This window comes from Nerophis ophidion, linkage group LG16, assembly GCF_033978795.1.
Source record: "Nerophis ophidion isolate RoL-2023_Sa linkage group LG16, RoL_Noph_v1.0, whole genome shotgun sequence".
NCBI lineage: Eukaryota > Metazoa > Chordata > Actinopteri > Syngnathiformes > Syngnathidae > Nerophis > Nerophis ophidion.
Genome location: NC_084626.1, coordinates 34,866,901 through 34,887,360, shown reverse-complemented (window position 1 = coordinate 34,887,360; position 20,460 = coordinate 34,866,901). Strand labels below are relative to the sequence as shown.

The window sequence follows — 20,460 nt, the reverse complement described above, 5'->3', positions numbered from 1 at the left end:
GTAATGTTTGTCCGACAGAAATCATAGTAAAACGAAATTTTAATTTTTTTTCATCTTTTTACACATAATTGAAAAAGCCTCAAGTTTGTATGATATAACGATTTCACAAAGAAAGTAATTTTTTTTTTTTACTATTAAAAGTGACAAATTTTGAGTCATGTCCAGAAGTATTTCAACACCAACATCATTTTAAATGTTCCCCTGACAACACCACCCCGATGCATTTATGGATGTAAAATTTTAATACCATAGCCAAGGCAGGGGTAGAAATCAGTCCACGAACAAAGCATGTTATTACATTTCAGTTTATTTACACATGCTGTACTGTATAAAAATGAAAAAATATAACAATTCATACATCAAGATGTCAAGAAGAGGCGTTCATATACATGCATATTTATAGATTATTATTTTATATATATATATACATACAAATATATTAATAGTGTGATAAAATTACCACGTCGTTCCCCTCCAAACATTATGAAATGCACTTAATAATAAGTGATACTAAAAGACGTAGAGCACATTGGTGCAATATTATTCATTTCAAATTATGTCCTTGCTGTCTTCTGTTCTTTGCATGGAGCAAAATAAAATGTATACAGAATTGTTCTAAATACTGAAAAAATATATACAGGTGTATAGCAGTTGGGGAAAAACATTATTTGGCTTATTCAAAAATCAAGAATGTATTCTTGGATATTGCTGAGTGTAACCAAACCCCTGAAATTCGTTATCTTATATAATGTGAATATTAGGAATATGTGAATCTATGTGAATCGATTCAGATTCTTGGGGTTGACGATTCGGTTAAGAATAGATTATTGCATTGTAGCATTTAAGCATGGAGATGGGCTGAAAAAAATCCTTTAAAAAATGGATTCTTAAAAAAATAATAATAATGTTTTAATAGATTCTTAAAAATGATGAATTGATTCACAATCTAAATATGAATTGTAGTTTGGATGTGAATCGATTTTCCAATACTGTCAACATTTAAATGCCAAGCCCCCTTCAGTATTGAAAAAAAAAAATTGTGAATGAAACATTGATTTTTATGTATTGAAATCTACTTAGATGCTCCTATGATGCAAGAGAACATAACAAGAAAGCAACAACAATCCAATCTAGTTACAGCACACACATCGGTAGTGCCAATCACGCAAAGCAAAATGGTTCATAAAACCTACGAGAGCCAAAAACACTGGCTTACATTTTTTGCAACACCTTCCTCTAAAAAGGAAGTTAGTGTCTTAACATGTTGATTTTTCCCCTTGACAGGACAAACGAGTAATACGAGTTCCAAAACTCCTGTACAGATTGGCCTTTTGATTCCAACGGACGTGTCCTGAGAACTTTCACATGCTCATTCCAATCTCTTCCACTTTCCAGCCGGTGGAGTTTTTTCCGAATTTGTACACAAGCCGCCGTCCATCCACCCGCTCGAGGATTTCTCGTTTGTAGTAGTACCTGTGGCCGGGGGAAATCAGTCAGCTCGTGGGGAAGATAAACAGGACCAAGCAGCACCTATTGATTCCTATTAAGTCTAGGGTTCTAGTCTTCATCATTAAGATTTGTACCTCTGTCTCTTGACCAATGTTCTAATAGTATTAGTAAATGCCGAGCAGTTGATGGATGGTCTCACCTCATAGCACGACTGAGTTTCTCATAGGTCATGCTGCTGTTCTTCTTCTTCTGGCCCCACATCTGAGCCACGGCCTCGGACTTCAGGAACTTAAACACGCCTTCGCGGCGATCTTCCCACTTCATCAGGCCCTGGTTCTTTTCCGGGTGGATGAGAATGTCCCTGATGAACTCCCAAAGATGAGTGCTACGAGGCGCTGCGGACAAGAGCCAAGATATCGCGTTTAGCCGTGCAAGTCAAATTCGCTATCGCTGCACGGTGAAATATTTTCTTTTAGCTATTTCTTACAATGTTTGTTCTTTTTTGAAGGGTCGTAAATGTTGCAGCCGTATTCCCTGTTTGCTTTCGGGGGTCGGCCGCGTGGTCGCTTCACCTCGATTTTCTCCTTTTTGATCAGCGACTCTGTCAACGCGCCAGGTGACGATCAGGTGTTTGCCAAAATCGACTGACACGAGCAGGAAAAATCGTTTCCCTACTCACTTGATATCATGGGGTATGAGAACTCCGGGTCCGATTCTCCGCTGCCAGACTCCGGTGAGCCCAGGTTGGAAAAGACGAACAGGTTGCCTGATGAGACAAAATGAGTCAGTTTGTATACATTCTTAAAAAGATCAAGGAAAGACGAGATGATGAAATACTGACTATTGGACGAGAAGCTGCACTCGCTGTCGGATTGATTGTCAGAGAGGTACTCGTCTCCTAGTGTGGTCATGGTCCCCATTGTAAAGTTGAACAGGTCTTGGTTATCCCCATAGTCAAATTCTTGCTTGATGACACAGTCCTCTCCTGCTGGTGGTAAGAATTTTAGAGTTAAAACATCCCAGGTTGTGTTCGGATGATGCTAAAATCCTCTCTAAAATCCATACCTTGACCCATTTTGATGGTGCTCAGCAGAGGGAAGGTTTGATTATCCGAGCTGTTTAAGTTGTGTAGGTACTTATTCAGGAGCTGGCAGGTCTCGGTCAGCTCAGGTCCTGAAAGGCTCTGCAGTTCTAAGAAAAGAATATATGTACTCAACGTCTGGACTCATATAGTTGCACCTGTCAAAATTGAATGGATGTGGATTTACCATATTTGGCTCTGTCTTCTTGCAGATTTTGGTGGAGTTGGGGACCAAGATGCGGACCGAAGAAACTGACCATTTGTTCCAGGTTCATCTGGCACAAGGTGTGGCCGTCCATGGCACAGAAAGCAAGACTCAGGGTACTAGCATCAAACTTGGTGCGTTCCACGTGGTGGCTGATCCACTCCATGACGTGGTCTGCTGTCCAATTGAGGGGGTTCATCTGACCAAACCACTGATCTGCATCAAGAGAGAATGAGGATATTATCATTTTTAGCCTACTCAGTGGCTTTGTGGTTAGGGTGTCCGCCCTGAGATCGGTAGGTTGTGAGTTCAAACCCGGGCCGAGTCATACCAAAGACTTTAACAATGGGCATGCTTGGTGCATGCACTCAGCATCAAGGGTTGGAATTGTGGGTTTAATCGCCAAAATTACTCCAGAGCGCGGTCATCACTGCTGCTCACTTCTCCCCTCACCTCACAGGGGGTGGAACAAGGGGATGGGTCAAATGCAGATGTTAATTTCACCACACCTAGTGTGTGTGTGTGACTATCAGTGGTACTTAACTTGAACTTTATTATTATCTCTTATCTGATGCCTTTAGTCGTCATTATCATCCTGCTGGGAACCTTTACATAATTTTAAGTCCATGCTTTTCTTCTTTCTCCAAGCTCAGAACAACAAAGACCGGAATGTTTCAGCGCTGAGGTGGCACCGCTCGATGCTTATACTCAGTTAATCGTTGACCCGCTTGTTAATGATTTATCCACCTGCGTCTAATTAAGGTCAAAGAATCATGAGGTAATGGTCTTGCTTGAAACTACAATACGTGAGCCTCGTAAAACCAGCACCCTCTGCAGTTGACATTTGTTTTTGCTCTGTTTATTTTGCCATAACATTACACTACAGTTGGACACAGGTTCTTAGGAAGATACAATATAGCTTTCAGATTCCAGGCACAAAACATGCATACTAATAAAGAGTATTGCAGATAGTGTTTTTCTGACCGTCAACGTTGGCGTTGTATCCCTGGTTGCCGTTCTGGGTATGGATGCTTGTCATCAACATGTCAGGGATGCCAGTCTGGTACATGGCGAGGTTGGCGTTTGTCAGCACGGTACTGAGGCACGGCGAGGCCATTGAAAAGCTGAGGAATTGAACAGTTAAATGGTTACAATTTCAACACGCACGCATTTCACACACTTTGCTGAAAGGTATTTATGGTAGTATTTCTTTACCTGATTGGAGCCACAAGACGAAGCAAACATATGAGAGGTCAAAGGAGGTATGACCACGGTGTTTCAATTGAACACTTTCTTGTCTGCTTCTTTTCCTGCGTGACCTCTGCTAGCCCGCCAAAGATTCACCTGCTGCTATATTAAGTCCGCTGAAAGGTTTAATACCTGTCGGAGGCAAGGGGGTGGACTCAGGTGACTGCAGGGGAATTCCAAACGAAGTTGGCCACACCCCCATTTTCGTTTACGCTTCACAGATAAACAACTCAAACCTACCCCTTTTTCCTTTCCTGATAATCTAAAACCAGTAACTAAGTTACTATCATATTTTCTACCTAATTATATTCATTATTTCTAAGTCTTTGGGAGGAGCGCGTGACATTCTACCTCCTGGTACACACTCTATATAGGTAACAATTTTCATTCCCAGCAGCTACAACCTGTGATTTAATGCAAAATGTCACATATGGCTGGTTGTGTTTAACAACACCACATTTTATGTCTCGATTAGGGATACAAGCATTATTACTGATTTCTAAAAAAATCTTCATTCACACATGTGAAAAAAACAACAACAACTTGTCTTGCTGATTAGTGAATGAGGTCAGACTGTGTGTTGAGTGCAATAATGTTGATCTTGGAACTGCCTCTTAGTTTTTCTAAATCAAGTTCTCGGTTGGTTTGTGCCAAGTTTGGTTTAGGTGTTAGTTTAGTGCAACTGCTCTCCAACCTCCTTCAACGTGTGCTGCCAAAAGAAATATTTGCGTTTGATGCCTTCGGTTGTGTCATGCGGATCTGTGTTTATTTTAGCACCTAAACCAACCAGAATTACACTGAGGTAAATGATCTTATCTTCCATGAGAATATAAAACAACAGTAGGTGATAAATAAAATAAACATTTAAAAAGCTTCAATTGTATGTTAGTAATCCAGTGGTGATTCGATTTGGCCCTATTTCGATTGCGAAATAGGGCCAAAGAAAGTTGTGAGTGCCAGCAAAGTACAAAGGTGGAGTCCCCGAGGCTCTCCGTTCTCTTCATCTTCCCCAACGAGAGTCCTCAATAAAGGTAAAATGAGGTTAGATTTTCTTTTATGTGTTCATTTATTTTCTATAAAATGTGTTTTGTGGTACTATTTTTGGCTGTCTGCAACTGATCATGTACCTCCGCTAGTAAGTTATTGGATCAGGTTCTTTGTCTGTTTGTTAGTTAGTCACAAACATACCTCAAAATCTTATGGAAACAAGTGATTATATTTTGGGAGTGGTCATTATCCATGTCCGTATTTTTTTTTAAAGCTATTCAATGTTATCCAGGTTACGGACCCCCAGACTAATGGATAGGTTGAGCATGGACCCCCAAATTATATATATTTGATAAAATTGTGTTTTAAAGTAAACTTGCCCTAAAGGTACCCCGGTAATGTGCATTACTAAGATATTACAATTATACCGTATATCCATCCATCCATTTTCTACCGCTTGTCCCTTTCAGGGTCGCGTGGGGTAGCTGGAGCCTATCTCAGCTACAATCGGATGGTAGACGGGGTACACCCTGGACAAGTCGCCACCTAATCGCAGAATTATACTGTATAGCAGGGGTCGGGAACCTTTTTGGCTGAGAGAGCCAAGAAGCCAAATATTTTAAAATGTATTTCCGTAAGAGCCATATATTTTTTTTTTTTAAACACTGAACACAACTAAACTAGTGCATTTTTAAGTAAGACCAACATTTCTAGAGTATAATAGGTCTTTGTAATAACATTGTTATTCTGAAGCTAACTGTGGAGGGGCGGGGCCTGCGGTCCTGCAGCGAAGCGGGGTGTTGCCAGGACCGGCCTCGAAATTAGCGACAGGTGCGTAGATAGCCCACCTGGGCCTTGTTATCTAATCACCTGTTTCTCTGTTTATAAGCAGCAGCCAGGAGGAGAGACGGGGTTGGAGCTGGAGCCAGAGTGCTAGCGAGAACGAAAGAAAAACAGACAATTGCTGGAAAGAAACTGAGAGACTTATTGAAAAATGAAAAAAATATTGTAACCCTCAAACAGGCTCTCATGTCGGTGCTTGGTGGTCTGAAGAACCCCCAATAATAAATTAAAACACTTCTTACCCTTAATGCAACTTCTTGAACAAGTGCGGTAGAAAAAGGATGGATGGATTCAAATACATGAGCATGTTTTATATTTTGAACGTTATTTTTAACACTTTGAGTACACTTGGAATTATTCATTACTTATTGTGTTAAGCAATGTCAGCTCAGATTTATCCGGGAGCCAGATGCAGTCAACTAAAGAGCCGCATTTGGCTCGCGAGCCACAGGTTCCCTACCCCTGCTGTATAGTGTCGCTAATAGCTCGCTATCAACTAGTGCACCAATCGCTAGCTGACAGGGTACGCGATTACAGCTGAAAACTGGTGCGCTAATCACGAGCTGACAACTACAGCGCTTACCGCTAATCACTAGCAGACAACTGTCACGCTAGTCACTAGCGTACAGATAGTGTGTGGACCGCAGGCTGAAAACTGGTGTGCTAATTGCCAGCTGACAACTGTTGCGCTCATCGTGAGATGAAAACTGGTGTGCTAAGTGCGAGCTAATAGCTGGCACGCTAATCGCGAGCTTACAACTGGAGCGCTTACCGCTAGCTGACAATTGGTGGGCTAATTACTAGCTGACATCCGGCACGTTAATCACTAGCTGACAACTAGCGAGTTAATCGCTGGCTGACAACTGGTGCTTCAATTGCTAGCCGAAACGGGTGCGTTAATCGCTAACTGTAAACAGGCACGCCAATCGTTTGTTGACGACTAGGGCACATGTTGCTAACTGACAACTGGCATAGTAATCGCTAGCTGACAACTGGGACACTAATCGCCATCTAACGAGTGTGCTAATCGCTAGCCTACAACTGTTGCGCTAATCGCTAGCCTGCAACTAGGGGCGCTAATCTCCAGCTGAAAACTGGTGCACTAATCGTTAGCTGAGAACAGGTGCTGCATACTTGCCAACCTTCCCGGATTTTCCGGGTGACTCCCGAAATACAGCGCCTCTCCCGAAAACCTCCCGGGACCTCCCCCTCCAGCTCCATCCGCTTTCCCACAGCATGTTTGCCCAATGATGTTATAACTGTAGAATGATCGAGGGCGAGTTCTTGGTTTCTTATGTGGGTTGATTGTTAGGCAGTTTCATTAACGTCCTCCCAGCGCGGTAACAACACACAACAACAGCAGTCCGTTTTCGTCTACCGTAAAGCAGTTTGTCTGCCGTAAACAGCATGGATTGATTGATTGAACCTTTTATTAGTAGATTGCACAGTTCAGTACATATTCCGTACAATTGATCACTAAATAGTAACACCCGAATAAGTTTTTCAACTTGTCCACGTTAATCAATTCAACCCTTAACTCAACAATTGAGGGTTATGTGTGTGTAAATGTGTAAATAGATGAACACTGAAACTCAAGTATTTCTTTTTTATATATATGTATATATATATATATATATATATATATATTTATATATATATATATATATATATATATATATATATATATATATTAAAATAAATATGTATATATATAGCTAGAATTCACTGAAAGTCAAGTATTTCTTATATATATATATATATATATATACACACACATATATACATATATATATATATATATATATATATACATATATATATATATGTATATATATATATATATATGAAATACTTGACTTGGTGAAACTCGCTGTAAATAAACTCCACCCCTCTTAACCACGCCCCGCCCCCAACCACGTCCCTTCCCCACCCCCAACCACGCTCCCCACCCCCCACCTCCCGAAATCGGAGGTCTCAAGGTTGGCAAGTATGAGGCACTGTAATCACTGGCTGACAACTGGTCCTTTAATCGCTAGCCGAAACGGGTGCGTTAATCGCTAACTGTAAAAGGGCACACTAATCGTTTGTTGACGATTAGGGCACTTGTTGCTAACTGACAAACGGCATCGTAAGCGCTAGCTGACAACTGGGACACTAATTGCCAGCTAAAAACGAGTGTGATAATCGCTAGCCAACAACTGGCGCGCTAATCACAAGCTGAAAACGGGTGCGGAAATTGCTAGCTGATCTCTGGCCAACTAATCGATAGCTGAAAACTGGGATGCTAATAGCTAGCCAACAACTAGCGCTCCAATTGTGACCTAGTGGTTAGAGTGTCCGCCCTGAGATCGGTAGGTCGTGAGTTCAAACCCCGGCCGAGTCATACCAAAGCCTATAAAAATGCGCACTCAGCATCAAGGGTTGGAATTGGGGGTTAAATCACCAAAAATGATTAGCGGGCGTGGCCACCACTGCTGCTCACTACTCCCATCACCTCCCGGGGGGTGATCAAGGGTGAAGGGTCAAATGCAAAGAATAACGTTGCCACACCTAGTGTGTGTGTGTGACAATCATTGGTATTTTAACTTTTTAACGATATGAAAACTTGTGTGCCGATCGCTAGCTAACAACTGGCATGCTAATCGCTAACTGAGAACTGCCGCAATAATGGCAAGCTAACAACTGGAGCACTAATCACAAGCTAGCTTACATGCTAACAGTAAATACAAAAATATAACAATATATATTCAAGTTCTAGTTGAAGCCTGCAAGGTACAGTGGGTAAGGTGGCCATCTCAGCGCCATTTTAGAACTGCACTTCAGTGTGTTGGAGCAATGATAATGTGTATTTAAAAAGTTAAACAATCTGGACGGTGACTATAAAAATGATTATAAAATAGTTTAGCTATGCAGAGATCTCACGAGCCCTCCCGCAGTACCGCTGCGTACCTCCTAAGAGTCGTGGTACCCTGGTGAAGAGCTCTGTTTTTAAAAGGGTTCTTGACAATTGGGAACAATTGGAGTGCTTTTCTAGTTATTTGTGCTCCATGTCTTATGGGAAAAGTTTTGGAATGCAAATGAAAGTAGGGAGTAATTCATACTATTTACAATTTTTTCTCTTTTTTCAGTCATTTGGCACGTCCATGCTGTTCTCAGGCTGAGAGAGACTGAGAAACACAAGAACCAAAACTCAGGGCAAAGGTGAGAAAATGGAATGTCAGTACTTATTATCTCCTGACAGTGAGGCAGACAGAGCTCTAGAAAGCAAACAGACAATGACAAAGAAAAAAAAAAACCTTTAGGAGGTGTGTTCCAGGGGTCATGTTACGGGTTTCTGGTGCAATAAATCTCGGAGATTTGCTGTTACTCTACTGGCTCCTTGTGGTGACTGATCGATAAAATTGCAGACTCCCTGATAATTAACTTGTTTTTCATTTGTGTGAAACCGGTCTTATACTGTTTGCCTGAAACCTGATTTTATTTGGAGCAGGTGCGTCAAACGTACAGCCCGAGGGCCGGATCAGGCCCGCGAACAGGTTTTATTCGGCCCGCGGGATGATTTTGCTAACTAAAAAAATCAACCTGAAATTTTATAATGAAAGAAACTGCTGTTCTAAATGTGTCCACTGGATGTCGCAATAACAATTCTTTGTATCTTTGTAGATGATGCTACATATGTCCAAAATAAACCACATGATGTTAGTACATCGGTCGAGGAACTACATAAATAGAGCAGTCCGGATGGTTATTTTCTTGTTTGGTCCGCAGGACACAATGTCCTCAGTTTCCAAAAACAATTTGAAATGTGCACTCGTCAGACCATGGAACACTTTTCCACTCTGCATCAGTCCATCTTAGATGAGCTCCGGTCCAGCGAAGCCGGCGGCGTTTCTGGGTGTTGTTGATAAATGGCTTTGGCTTTGCATAGTAGAGTTTTAACTTGAACTTACAAATGTCGCGACGAACTGTAGTTACTGACAGTGGTTTTCTGAAGCGTTCCTGAGCCCATGTGGTGATATCCTTTACACACTGATGTCGCTTTTTGATGCCGTACCGCCTGAAGGATCCAAGGTTCGTAATATCATCGCTTACATGCAGTGATTTCTCCAGATTCTCTGAATGTTTTGATTAAGTTACGGACAGTAGTTGGTAAAATCTCTGAATTCCTTGCAATAGCGCGTTGAGAAATGTTGTTCTTAAACGCTTCGACAATTTGCCCAGACATTTGTTCACAAAGTGGTTACCCTCGCCCCATCCTCTTTTGTCAATGACTGAACATTTCATGCAAGCTGCTTTTATACCCAATCCTGGCACCCACCTGTTCCCAATTAGCCTGTTGACCTATGGGATGTTCCAAATAAGTGCTTGATGAGCATTCCGCAACTTTTTTATTACTTGTGCCAGCTTTTTTCAAACACGTTGCGGGCATTAAATTCCAAATGAGCTAATATTTGCAAAAAATAACAAAGTTTCTCAGTTCGAACATTAAGCATCTTGTCTTTGCAGTCTATTCAGTTGAATATAGGTTGAAAATGATTTGCAAATTATTGTATTCTGTTTTTACTTACGATTTACACAACATGTCAACTTCACTTGTTTTTCGGTTTTGTACTAGCGGTTATTCATTATTTCCATTGACAACTAGTTTCAATTCTGACAATATTACAAGATAAAGTGCTCAATTAGGCTCAATACGGAATGCATACTTTTGTTTGGAAATATGTCACAATTCCAATTTAGGAGGGATGGCTGCAAGCATCGGACTGTCTTATTGTGGCGGTCCGCTCCCTGTATGATCAATGTCAGAGCTTGGTCCGCATTGCTGGCAGTAAGTCGGACACATTTCCAGTGAGGGTTGGACTCCGCCAAGGCTGTCCTTTGTCCCCGATTCTGTTCATAACTTTTATGGACAGAATTTTTAGGCGCAGTCAAGGCGTTGAGGGGTTCCGGTTTGGTGACCGCAGGATCAGGTCTCTGCTTTTTGCAGATGATGTGGTCCTGATGGCCTCATCTGACCAGGATCTTCAACTCTCACTGGATCGGTTTGCAGCCGAGTGTGAAACGACTGAAATGAGAATCAGCACCTCCAAGTCCGAGTCCATGGTTCTCGCCTGGAAAAGGGTGGAATGCCATCTCCGAGTTGGGGAGGAGACCATGCCCCAAGTGGAGGAGTTCAAGTACCTAGGAGTCTTGTTCACGAGTGAGGGAAGAGTGGATCGTGATATCGACAGGCGGATAGGTGCGGCGTCTTCAGTAATGCGGACGTTGTACCGATCCGTTGTGGTTAAGAAGGTGCTGAGCCGGAAGGCAAAGCTCTCAATTTACCGGTTGATCTACGTTCCCATCCTCACCTATGGTCATGAACTTTGGGTCATGACCGAAAGGATAAGATCACGGGTACAAGCGGCCAAAATGAGTTTCCTCCGCCGTGTGGCGGGGCTCTCCCTTAGAGATAGGGTGAGAAGCTCTGCCATCCGGGAGGAACTCAAAGTAAAGCCGCTGCTCCTTCACATCGAGAGGAGCCAGATGAGGTGGTTCGGGCATCTGGTCAGGATGCCACCCGAACGCCTCCCTAGGGAGGTGTTTAGGGTACGTCCAACCGGTAGGAGGCCACGGGGAAGACCCAGGACACGTTGGGAAGACTATGTCTCCCAGCTGGCCTGGGAATGCCTCGGGATCCCCCGGGAAGAGCTAGACGAAGTGGCTGGGGAGAAGGAAGTCAGGGTTTCCCTGCTTAGGCTGTTGCCCCCACAACCCAACCTCGGATTAGCGTGAGAAGATGGATGGCTGCAAGCACGGTGGAACAGGGGTTAGTGTGTCTGCCTCACAATACGAAGGTCCTGAGTTCGATCCTGCGCCCGGTATCTTTCTGTGTGGAGTTTGCATGTTCTCCCCGTGACTGCGTGGGTTCCCTCCGGATACTAAGGCTTCCTCCCATTTTCAAAAACACGCACCAGGGGATAGGTTGATTGGCAACATTAAATTGGCCCGAGTGTGTGAATGTAAGTGTGAATGTTTTGTCAATCTGTGTTGGCCCTGCGATGAGGTGGCGACTTGTCCATGGTGTAGAAAATGGATGGATGGATGAGCTGCAACCCCTATCTGTTTGACACTTTAAAATGGTGAGCTAGCATTCCTACTCCTGCTAAGTTAGCACATACTAAGTAGGGATGGGCACCAATAATGCGGTTCCATAATGGCGCCAGTGCCATCGGTAGTAACAACACCGAAAAAAGAAGAAGCCATCAATGCCTCACTTCGCTGCTAAATGAATGCAGACTCAGTCACCTGCAACAAGTGACGTTAAACAAGCAACTTGTGTTAAGTAAGGTAGCGTCCAAATAGTCTGACACTCTTTTTAATCTTTATTGCAGCAGCTAGCACTCATAAAATCGATAGTGCTGCAGGTCGAGCCAATAGCAGGAACAACCACACAGTGACGGGTCTTCTTCATTATGCCGAAATGCCGGTTACACCGAGTGAGGTTGCATTTATTAACTCCAAGAATTTTGCATCAAAAAGAAAGTCATTTTTTGCATGTTTTCTATACTGTATTTTTCGGACTTAAAATCATTTTGTTTTCTCAAAAATCGACAGTGCGCCTTATGTACAGAATAATTGTGGTTGTGCTTACCAACCTCGAAGCAATTTAATTTGGTACATTGTGTAATGATAAGTGTGATCAGTAGATGGCAGTCACACATAAGAGATACGTGTAGATTGCAATATGACGGCAGTAAAGAACACCAAAACTTTAAATGTTCCATTGGAAATAAAGAACATTACACACGGCACACAAAAATTTGCCAAAATGTTTTAGTAAGACTTTGAAGCTGCAGCGTTTGATGGATTGTCGGCCCATTACGGCTACCGTAGTCAGAGAGACAAGTATTAATACGGTGTGTGTAAAAGGATGGCAGACATATTATCTGGCGTTTAGTTTCACGATATCATGCAAAACCAACTTTTCTTACCTGCTGGTACCTGCTGATGTGTATTTGAGATCTGCATAAGTCCTGAAAATTTGCGCATATCCGCCACTGTAGTCCGTGTCGATACCGTAGTCGATAAGCTTCTTCTTTTTCACTATCTTCTTGTTCCTTCATTGGGTTTTATTGTGGGCATGATGTTCTGGCACAGCCGGTTTTACATACATCTAAATTAGCTGACTTGCGCAAGGATATTTGGGTACATTTCTAACATGTATGGATAATCTGCTGACGTCACACTTGAAAAACATTCTAAACAAACCAGTAAAAAGAAAGGCAATATTGTTTCATAAATATCTCTTGATTTATAAATTTCTGGACTTACGCAGATCCCAAATACACATAAGTAGGTACCGTCATATTAAAAAAAAAGTTGGTTTTGCATAAGCGGGCCCCTTTAAAACAAAATGTGCCAGTTTAAGAAACATTATATGGATTCAAACTCATTTTAACTCAGGTGTCGCTTGGAGGAGAATCTGTGCACAAGCGGGCCGGACTATTAAAATCATGGCGTTAAAACTAAAAAATAAAGACAACTTCAGATTTTTTTTTTTGTCTTACTCAGTCCAAAAATAGAACAAACACATTCTGAAAAAATTACAATAAAAATGTAGATATAAATATCGGCAGGGGTAAAGTTTAGATCCATAAAGGAAATATGAAAGTGAATGAATGTTTATAACTGAATAAATTTACAAATGCATAAAAAATAAAATTATAATTTTTTTAATGAATTAAGTAATGTTAATGAAAACCTTTTTCCAAAACACAATATAAAATGTGAGATATAACAGCATATTGCATACATTTATCATGTGTTTTCAAAACGGTTACAAAAAAATTAAACCTCAAATATTTACTGTGGGATCCCATTTTTATGACTTGGTGGGGACCCCATTTTGAAAATTCTTAGCGCCGACAGTGATGGAGTGCTGGTGCGTGCAAAACAGCAGCAGGCGGCTGTGGTTCTAATACTAATCAAATATCATCCCATGGCCATGGATCATACATTCTGGGCCTTGACTTTGACACATACAGTAGGTTATCAGCATATTGTGTATGCAAAATATAAAGGAGAAGAACTGTTGAACAGTTCCTAATACAATATTAGACACCCAAATATAGGACAGGGGTTGTTTCGGACTTGTTAAATTGTTTAAGTGCATCTGTTTAAGTTAAAGATTTTAACATGATTTAAATAAAATGGTATTATGCGGGTTTAGATCGGGGCGTGTCACTGTGTAGAATACAAATTAAAATGCAACATTTCTGTCTACGAAGATTTGCGTCAACCTTTGATAGTAAGCTAATATAGCTAATAAAGACACTTACATCATGTGTGGGCTTCATTATAACACTTATATAGACTTTTAAAGTTAGTTTGATAGTAGGCTAATATAGTTAATATAGACACTTACATCTTGCGTTGCCTTCATTATAACACATATATAAGACTTTTGAAGTCATTTTAATAGTAGGCTAATATAGCTAATATAGGCTTAAGGCCCTGCGATGCGATGGCGACTTGTCCAGGGTGTACGATGCCTTCCGCCTAATGCAGCTGAGATAGGCAACAGCAACCCCCTGCGATCCTGAACGGGACAAGCGGTAGTAAATGGATGGATGGATGGATGGATAGGCAATTAAATCATGTGTGGCCTTCATTATAACACTTACATAAGACTTTTAAATTCATTTTGATAGTAGGCTAAAATAGCTAATATAGACACTTGCATCATGTGTTGCCTTCATTATAACACTTATAATATGCTTTTAAAGTCATTTTGATAGTAGGCTAATATAGCTAATATAGACACTTGCATCACGTGTTGCCTTCATTATAACACTTATAGTAGGCTTTGAATTTTTTGTGGCTTCAGACAGATTTTTCTTTTGTATTTTTGATCTTTCAACAGTTTGGGTTGCCAAACCCTGGTTTAGCCATGAGTAAATTGGTGCAAAGCTGCTAATGGAATATATTTACATTTCATAAACTATTTTGGATTTCCGTTATAATCTGGGACATGTACTTTTGATGTTAATAATGGGACTACTCAGTTTTATTGGTGGTCAATCAACTAGGACAGACCTGGGCAAATTAAGACCCGGGTTCCGCATGCGGCCCGTTAAGCTTTTCAACCCGGCCCGCCAGAGACATTTCCAAATAATTTTTTAGATCTTTAAGATGGAAAGTGTAGCTGCCATTATGATGTGCAATGATGTTTTCTAATGATCGTAACTCTTCGACTACAAACCGCGTTTCCATATGAGTTGGGAAATTGTGTTAGATATAAATATAAATCATTTTCAACCCATATTCAATTGAATGCACTACAAAGACAAGATATTTGATGTTCAAACTCATAAACTTTTTTTTTCTTCGAATAATAATTCACTTAGAATTTCATGGCTGCAACACATGTCAAAGTAGTTGGGAAAGGGCATGTTCACCACTGTGTTACATCACCTTTTCTTTTAACAACACTCAATAAACGTTTGGGAACTGAAGAAAATAATTGTTGAAGCTTTGAAAATGGAATTCTTTCCCATTCTTGTTTTATGTAAAGATTCAGTCGTTCAACAGTCCGGGGTCTCCACAGTCGTATTTTACGCTTCATAATGCGCCACACATCTTTGATGGGAGACAGGTCTGGACTACAGACGGGCCGGGAAAGTACCCGCACTCTTTTTTTAAGAAGCCACGCTGTTGTAACACGTGCTGAATGTGGCTTGGCATTGTCTTGCTGAAATAAGCAGGGGCGTCCATGAAAAAGATGGCGCTTAGATGGCAGCATATGTTGTTCCAAAACCTGTATGTACCTTTCAGCATTAATGGTGCCTTCACAGATGTGTAAGTTACCCATGCTTTGGGCACTAATGCACCCCCATACCATCACAGATGCTGGCTTTTGAACTTTGCGTCGATAACAGTCTGGATGGTTCGCTTGCTCTTTGGTCCGGATGACACGATGTGGAATAGTTCCAAAAACAATTTGAAATAAGGACTCGTCAGACCACAGAACACTTTTCCACTTTGCATCAGTCCATCTTAGATGATCTCGGGTCCAGAGAACCCGGCGGCGTTTCTGGATATTGTTGATAAATGACTTTTGCTTTGCATAGTAGAGCTTTAACTTGCACTTACAGATGTAGCGACAAACTGTATTTAGTGACAGTGGTTTTCTGAACTGTTCCTGAGCCCATGTGGTGATATCCTTTAGAGATTGATGTCGTTTTTTGATACAGTGCCGTCTGAAGGATGGAAGGTAACAGTCATTCAATGTTGGTTTCCGGCCATACCGCCTACGTGGAGTGATTTCTCCAGATTCTCTGAACCTTTTGATGATATTATGGACCGTAGATGTTGAAATCCCTAAATTTCTTGCAATTGCACTTTGAGAAACGTTGTTCTTAAACTGTTTGACTATTTGCTCACGCAGTTGTGGACAAAGGGGTGTACCTCGCCCCATCCTTTCTTGTGACAGACTAAGCATTTTTTTGGGAAGCTGTTTTTATACCCAATCATGTCACCCACCTGTTCCCAATTAGCCTGCACACCTGTGGGATGTTCCAAATAAGTGTTTAATGAGCATTCCTCAACTTGATCAGTATTTATTGCCACCTTTACCAACTTCTTTGTCACGTGTTGCTGGCATCAAATTCTAAAGTTAATGATTATTTGCAAAAGAAAATTTTGTATCAGTTTGAACATCAAATATGTTGTTTTTGTAGCATATTCAACTGAATATGGGTTGAAAATGATTTGCAAATGATTGTATTCCGTTTATATTTACATCTAACACAATTTCCCAACTCATATGGAAACAGAGTTTGTATTTCAATGGTTGGAATCTGCGCTTTTGCACCAAATCACCAATCCACAATCAATAAAATACCACTTTCAGTGGTATTTTAACTTTAATATACGGGTTACTATGTTAATCTAATTGGTTACTATGGTATTCTAAGTCTGGCTTCACGGTGGTAGAGGGGTTAGTACGTCTGCCTCACAATACGAAAGTCCTGAGTAGTCTGGGGTTCAATTCCGGGCTTAGGTCTTTCTGGGTGGAGTTTGCATGTCCTCCCCGTGAATGCGTGGGTTCCCTCCGGGTACTCCGGCTTCCTCCCACTTCCAAAGACATGCACCTGGGAATAGGTTGATTGGCAACACTAAATTGGCCCTAATGTGTGAATGTGAGTGTGAATATTGTCTGTCTATCTGTGTTGGCCCTGCGATGAGGTGGCGACTTGTCCAGGGTTTACGACGCCTTCCACCCGATTGTAGCTGAGATAGGGACCAGCGCCCCCCATGACCCCAAAGGGAATAAGCGGTAGAAAATGGATGGATGGATTGATGTTATTTGAAGTCACAGCAGCTCAGACAAGGCACCAAGTAGTGTGGGTGGGAAGCGTTTCCACAGTGTTTCAAGAGCGGCCAGCCTGAAATGTGGGAGTCAGGGACAGACGCGAATGGAGGTTTTTATAACAAAGTTCTAAAGCTTAGTGATATCTCAGATGCATCAGATCGTAGGTGGGTTTTCTTTTTACCCTTTGCGGTCATATTTTATTGTATTTTTGTTGCATTTCGTTCAATCAATTAATCAATGTTTACTTATATAGCCCTAAATCACAAGTGTCTCAAAGGGCTACACACGCCACAACGACATCCTCGGCTCAGATCCCACATGTTATCAATATTGTTTTATCCTTCATAGTTAATATTTTAAATCCCACATTCTTTATTTTCATGTACATTCTGGGTGTCTCATTCAGTAAAAAGGATTGAAATTCCATTACGTTTTTTAAAGCGGTCTGTCATAAGGTTTTTAGCTTTCAATCAGACATTATTGTGAGGTTTAGTATTAGTGTTCCTAAAAATAGATATACCGGCCCCCAGACACATTTCTTTCTTTAGGCCTGAACTAGGAGGTTTGCATGGAAATTAGTGAAGCAGTTGACCAAGTATGACCAGGGGTCTCCAAATGCTACACCCTTGGAACAAAAAAGGTGTAAAATACTCATTCTCACACTCAATGTTTGTGGAATTGTTGTCAAAGTTCAAAAATGATTAGGTAAGAAGTACAGCTATGGCCTCATTGTATTTTCTAAACTATGCCACCAAACTAGTTATTTTAAAAGGATCATCTTTCTGGAGAAAAATACAGTGTAACCCAGTAAACAAAACATTTTTTAAGTGCTTTCAAATTCCTATTTGTCAATGTCAGTAGCACTTAAAATGACATTCTGACACTTTGAAAGGAGTCTACAGCCATGATTGTTTATCAATAGCTTTAGACTTGCTTTGGGTTGATGCCAAGAATTTACTATCCAAGCTGGTGACGTAAGCACAGTTTTGAATGGGCCTTTTATATCAACCCAGTATAGAAGGGTTTCTCCCGGATTTCACAACATCACTCACACCCTTTTTCCCCAGCGTGTTGGAAGAAAAGCAAAGCGTGGAATGTAGCCCTGCAGGTTTTGGCTCTGTCGACCTGCAGGCTAACAGGCAAATAATTTCATCACCTGCAATTCATTATCCACCTCTCCACCTGGGCTGTGATGGCGGGACTTTCCACAGATATTGCCAGTGTGTGGAGCGTGACGAGAGAGCATCAAAGTCATCACAGGGGAGGTGCAATAACTACAACAGAGCGCTGAGTCACAAGCAAAGATGGTTACTAATTTGCCAATTTATTCAAATCAAACTTTTTAAAGCAGACATGGGCATCTGGTGACCCTCAGATCTATTTGTTATTTAGAAAACTACAATAAGAATCGTGTTGATTGTAATTACTACCGCCAACCAAAATGTGGATACAGCTGTGTGGGAGACGCTCTGGTGTTGCTCCAATGTATGATAAGAGTCATATTTTTACGATAATAATAAAAAAAAAAAATAGGGGTGTAAGATAATTACAAATTATGACATCACACCAATAATTCGGTAACATTAAAAATAACACAGATAACTGATCTTTTCTATATTTATACAAATATATATATATATACAGTGGGGCAAAAAAGTATTTAGTCGGCAAGTTCTCCCACTTAAAATGATGACAGACGTCTGTAATTTTTATCAGAGGTACACTTCAACTGTGAGAGACAGAATGTGAAAAAAAAATCCAGGAATTCACATTGTCTGAATTTTAAAGAATTTATTTGTAAATTAAAGTGGAAAATAAGTATTTGGTCAACCATTCATAGCTCTCACTGACGGAAGGAAGTTTTGGCTCAAAATCTCACGATACATGGCCCCATTTATTCTTTCCTTAACACAGATCAATCGTCCTGTCCCCTTAGCAGAAACACAGCCCCAAAGCATGATGTTTCCACCCCCATGCTTCACAGTAGGTTTGGTGTTCTGGGGGTTGCAACTCAGTATTCTTCTTCCTCCAAACACGACGAGTTGAGTTTATACCAAAATTGATACATGGATGATACAGCAGAGGATTGGGAGAATGTCATGTGGTCAGATGAAACCAAAATAGAACTTTTTGGTATAAACTCAACTCGTCGTGTTTGGAGGAAGAAGAATACTGAGTTGCATCCCAAGAACACCACACCTACTGTGAAGCATGGGGGTGTAAACATCATGCCTTGAGGCTGTTTTTCTGCTAAGGGACAGGACGATTGATCCGTGTTAAGGAAAGAATGAATGGGGCCATGTATCGTAAGATTTTGAGCCAAAACCGCCTTCCATCAGTGAAAGCTTTGAATGGTTGACCAAATACTTACTTTTCACCATAATTTATAAATAAATTCTTTAAAATTCTTACAATGTGAATTCCTGGATTTTTTTCACATTCTGTCTCTCACAGTTGAAGTGTACCTATGATGAAATTTACAGACCTCTGTCATCATTTTAAGTGGGAGAACTTGCACAATCGGTGGCTGACTAAATACTTTTTTGCCCCACTGTATATATATATATATATATATATATATATATATATATATATATATATATATATATATATATATAAAATGACCCATACTGTGCTGTACGTGGGTTAGGGTAAACAATTCAAGCACTCCTACCTCGATGAAGGTCCTAACATTCCTTAAACTCATGGTAGGCCCTTTCCATCACGGCACATTTTGTAGGAACTTTCCTATTTATCTGGGTAAATCAGTTGCGGGCCGTGCGTTTCCCAGCTATAGGCTTTCAATGATGTCCGATTTCGATGATTATCTCTCAAAATACCATCATAGATGACCCCACATGACAATTGCTGGAGAAATACTATACAGAAACACATTTACGCACTAATGGGCATTGTAAAAAAAAACGGGTTATTTTCTGGCACATTTAAAAATATATCAAACCGCATCAGCAATGAAAAAATATCTTATGTGGTACTGTCAAAATCAAAATTGCAAAAAACTAGAGATGTCCGATAATGGCTTTTTTTGCCGATATCCTATATTCCGATATTGTCCCACTCTTAATTACCGATTCCGATGTCAACCAATACCGATATATACAGTCGTGGAATCAACACATTATTATGCTGAGAGGTGGAGCTAACGGGCTGACGTCGGAGCAGGGCATGCTGCGGCCCTGCCCAAGATGGCGGCAAAGAGGTGGAGGATGCGGCGGAGCGGAGAGGCGGGGCGTACCGGGAGCAACGCCGCTGCAATCGAATTCAGGTGCA

The 20,460-nt window shown here is 41.0% G+C and overlaps 1 protein-coding gene and 1 long non-coding RNA gene across 3 annotated transcripts; one reads left to right on the top strand and one right to left on the bottom strand.

The window, feature by feature from the left end:
• Positions 1–289: 289 nt before the first annotated feature.
• Positions 290–4,109, bottom strand: elf3 (E74-like factor 3 (ets domain transcription factor, epithelial-specific)). 2 transcript variants are annotated; one of them, XM_061874962.1, is made up of 9 exons: positions 3,951–4,109; positions 3,720–3,859; positions 2,718–2,951; positions 2,515–2,640; positions 2,291–2,437; positions 2,129–2,215; positions 1,937–2,050; positions 1,649–1,844; positions 290–1,473 (listed from the first exon to the last, which is right to left on the bottom strand). In XM_061874962.1, the coding sequence occupies exons 2-9, from the start codon at positions 3,850–3,852 to the stop codon at positions 1,362–1,364; spliced, it is 1,149 nt and encodes a 382-aa protein (XP_061730946.1). In that variant the 5' UTR covers positions 3,853–3,859; positions 3,951–4,109; the 3' UTR covers positions 290–1,361. The 2 variants fall into 2 exon arrangements, with proteins under 2 accessions (XP_061730946.1, XP_061730947.1); XM_061874963.1 differs by having other exon boundaries at positions 2,291–2,434.
• LOC133535283 (uncharacterized) lies at positions 306–6,054 on the top strand. Its single transcript, XR_009802195.1, has 2 exons — positions 306–5,014; positions 5,863–6,054. It is a non-coding gene; the product is annotated as an uncharacterized LOC133535283 (long non-coding RNA).
• Positions 6,055–20,460: the final 14,406 nt, after the last annotated feature.

What these genes read in the sequence shown, in the direction of transcription:
- elf3 (XM_061874962.1), bottom strand. Translation starts at nt 3,852, where the DNA reads ATGGCCTCGCCGTGCCTCAGTACCGTGCTGACAAACGCCAACCTCGCC. An exon ending in GTGCAGCTTCTCGTCCAATA is followed by an intron (nt 2,216 to 2,290) that starts GTCAGTATTTCA and finishes TTGTCTCATCAG; the next exon opens with GCAACCTGTTCGTCTTTTCC. An exon ending in AAACTCAGTCGTGCTATGAG is followed by an intron (nt 1,474 to 1,648) that starts GTGAGACCATCC and finishes CCCCGGCCACAG; the next exon opens with GTACTACTACAAACGAGAAA.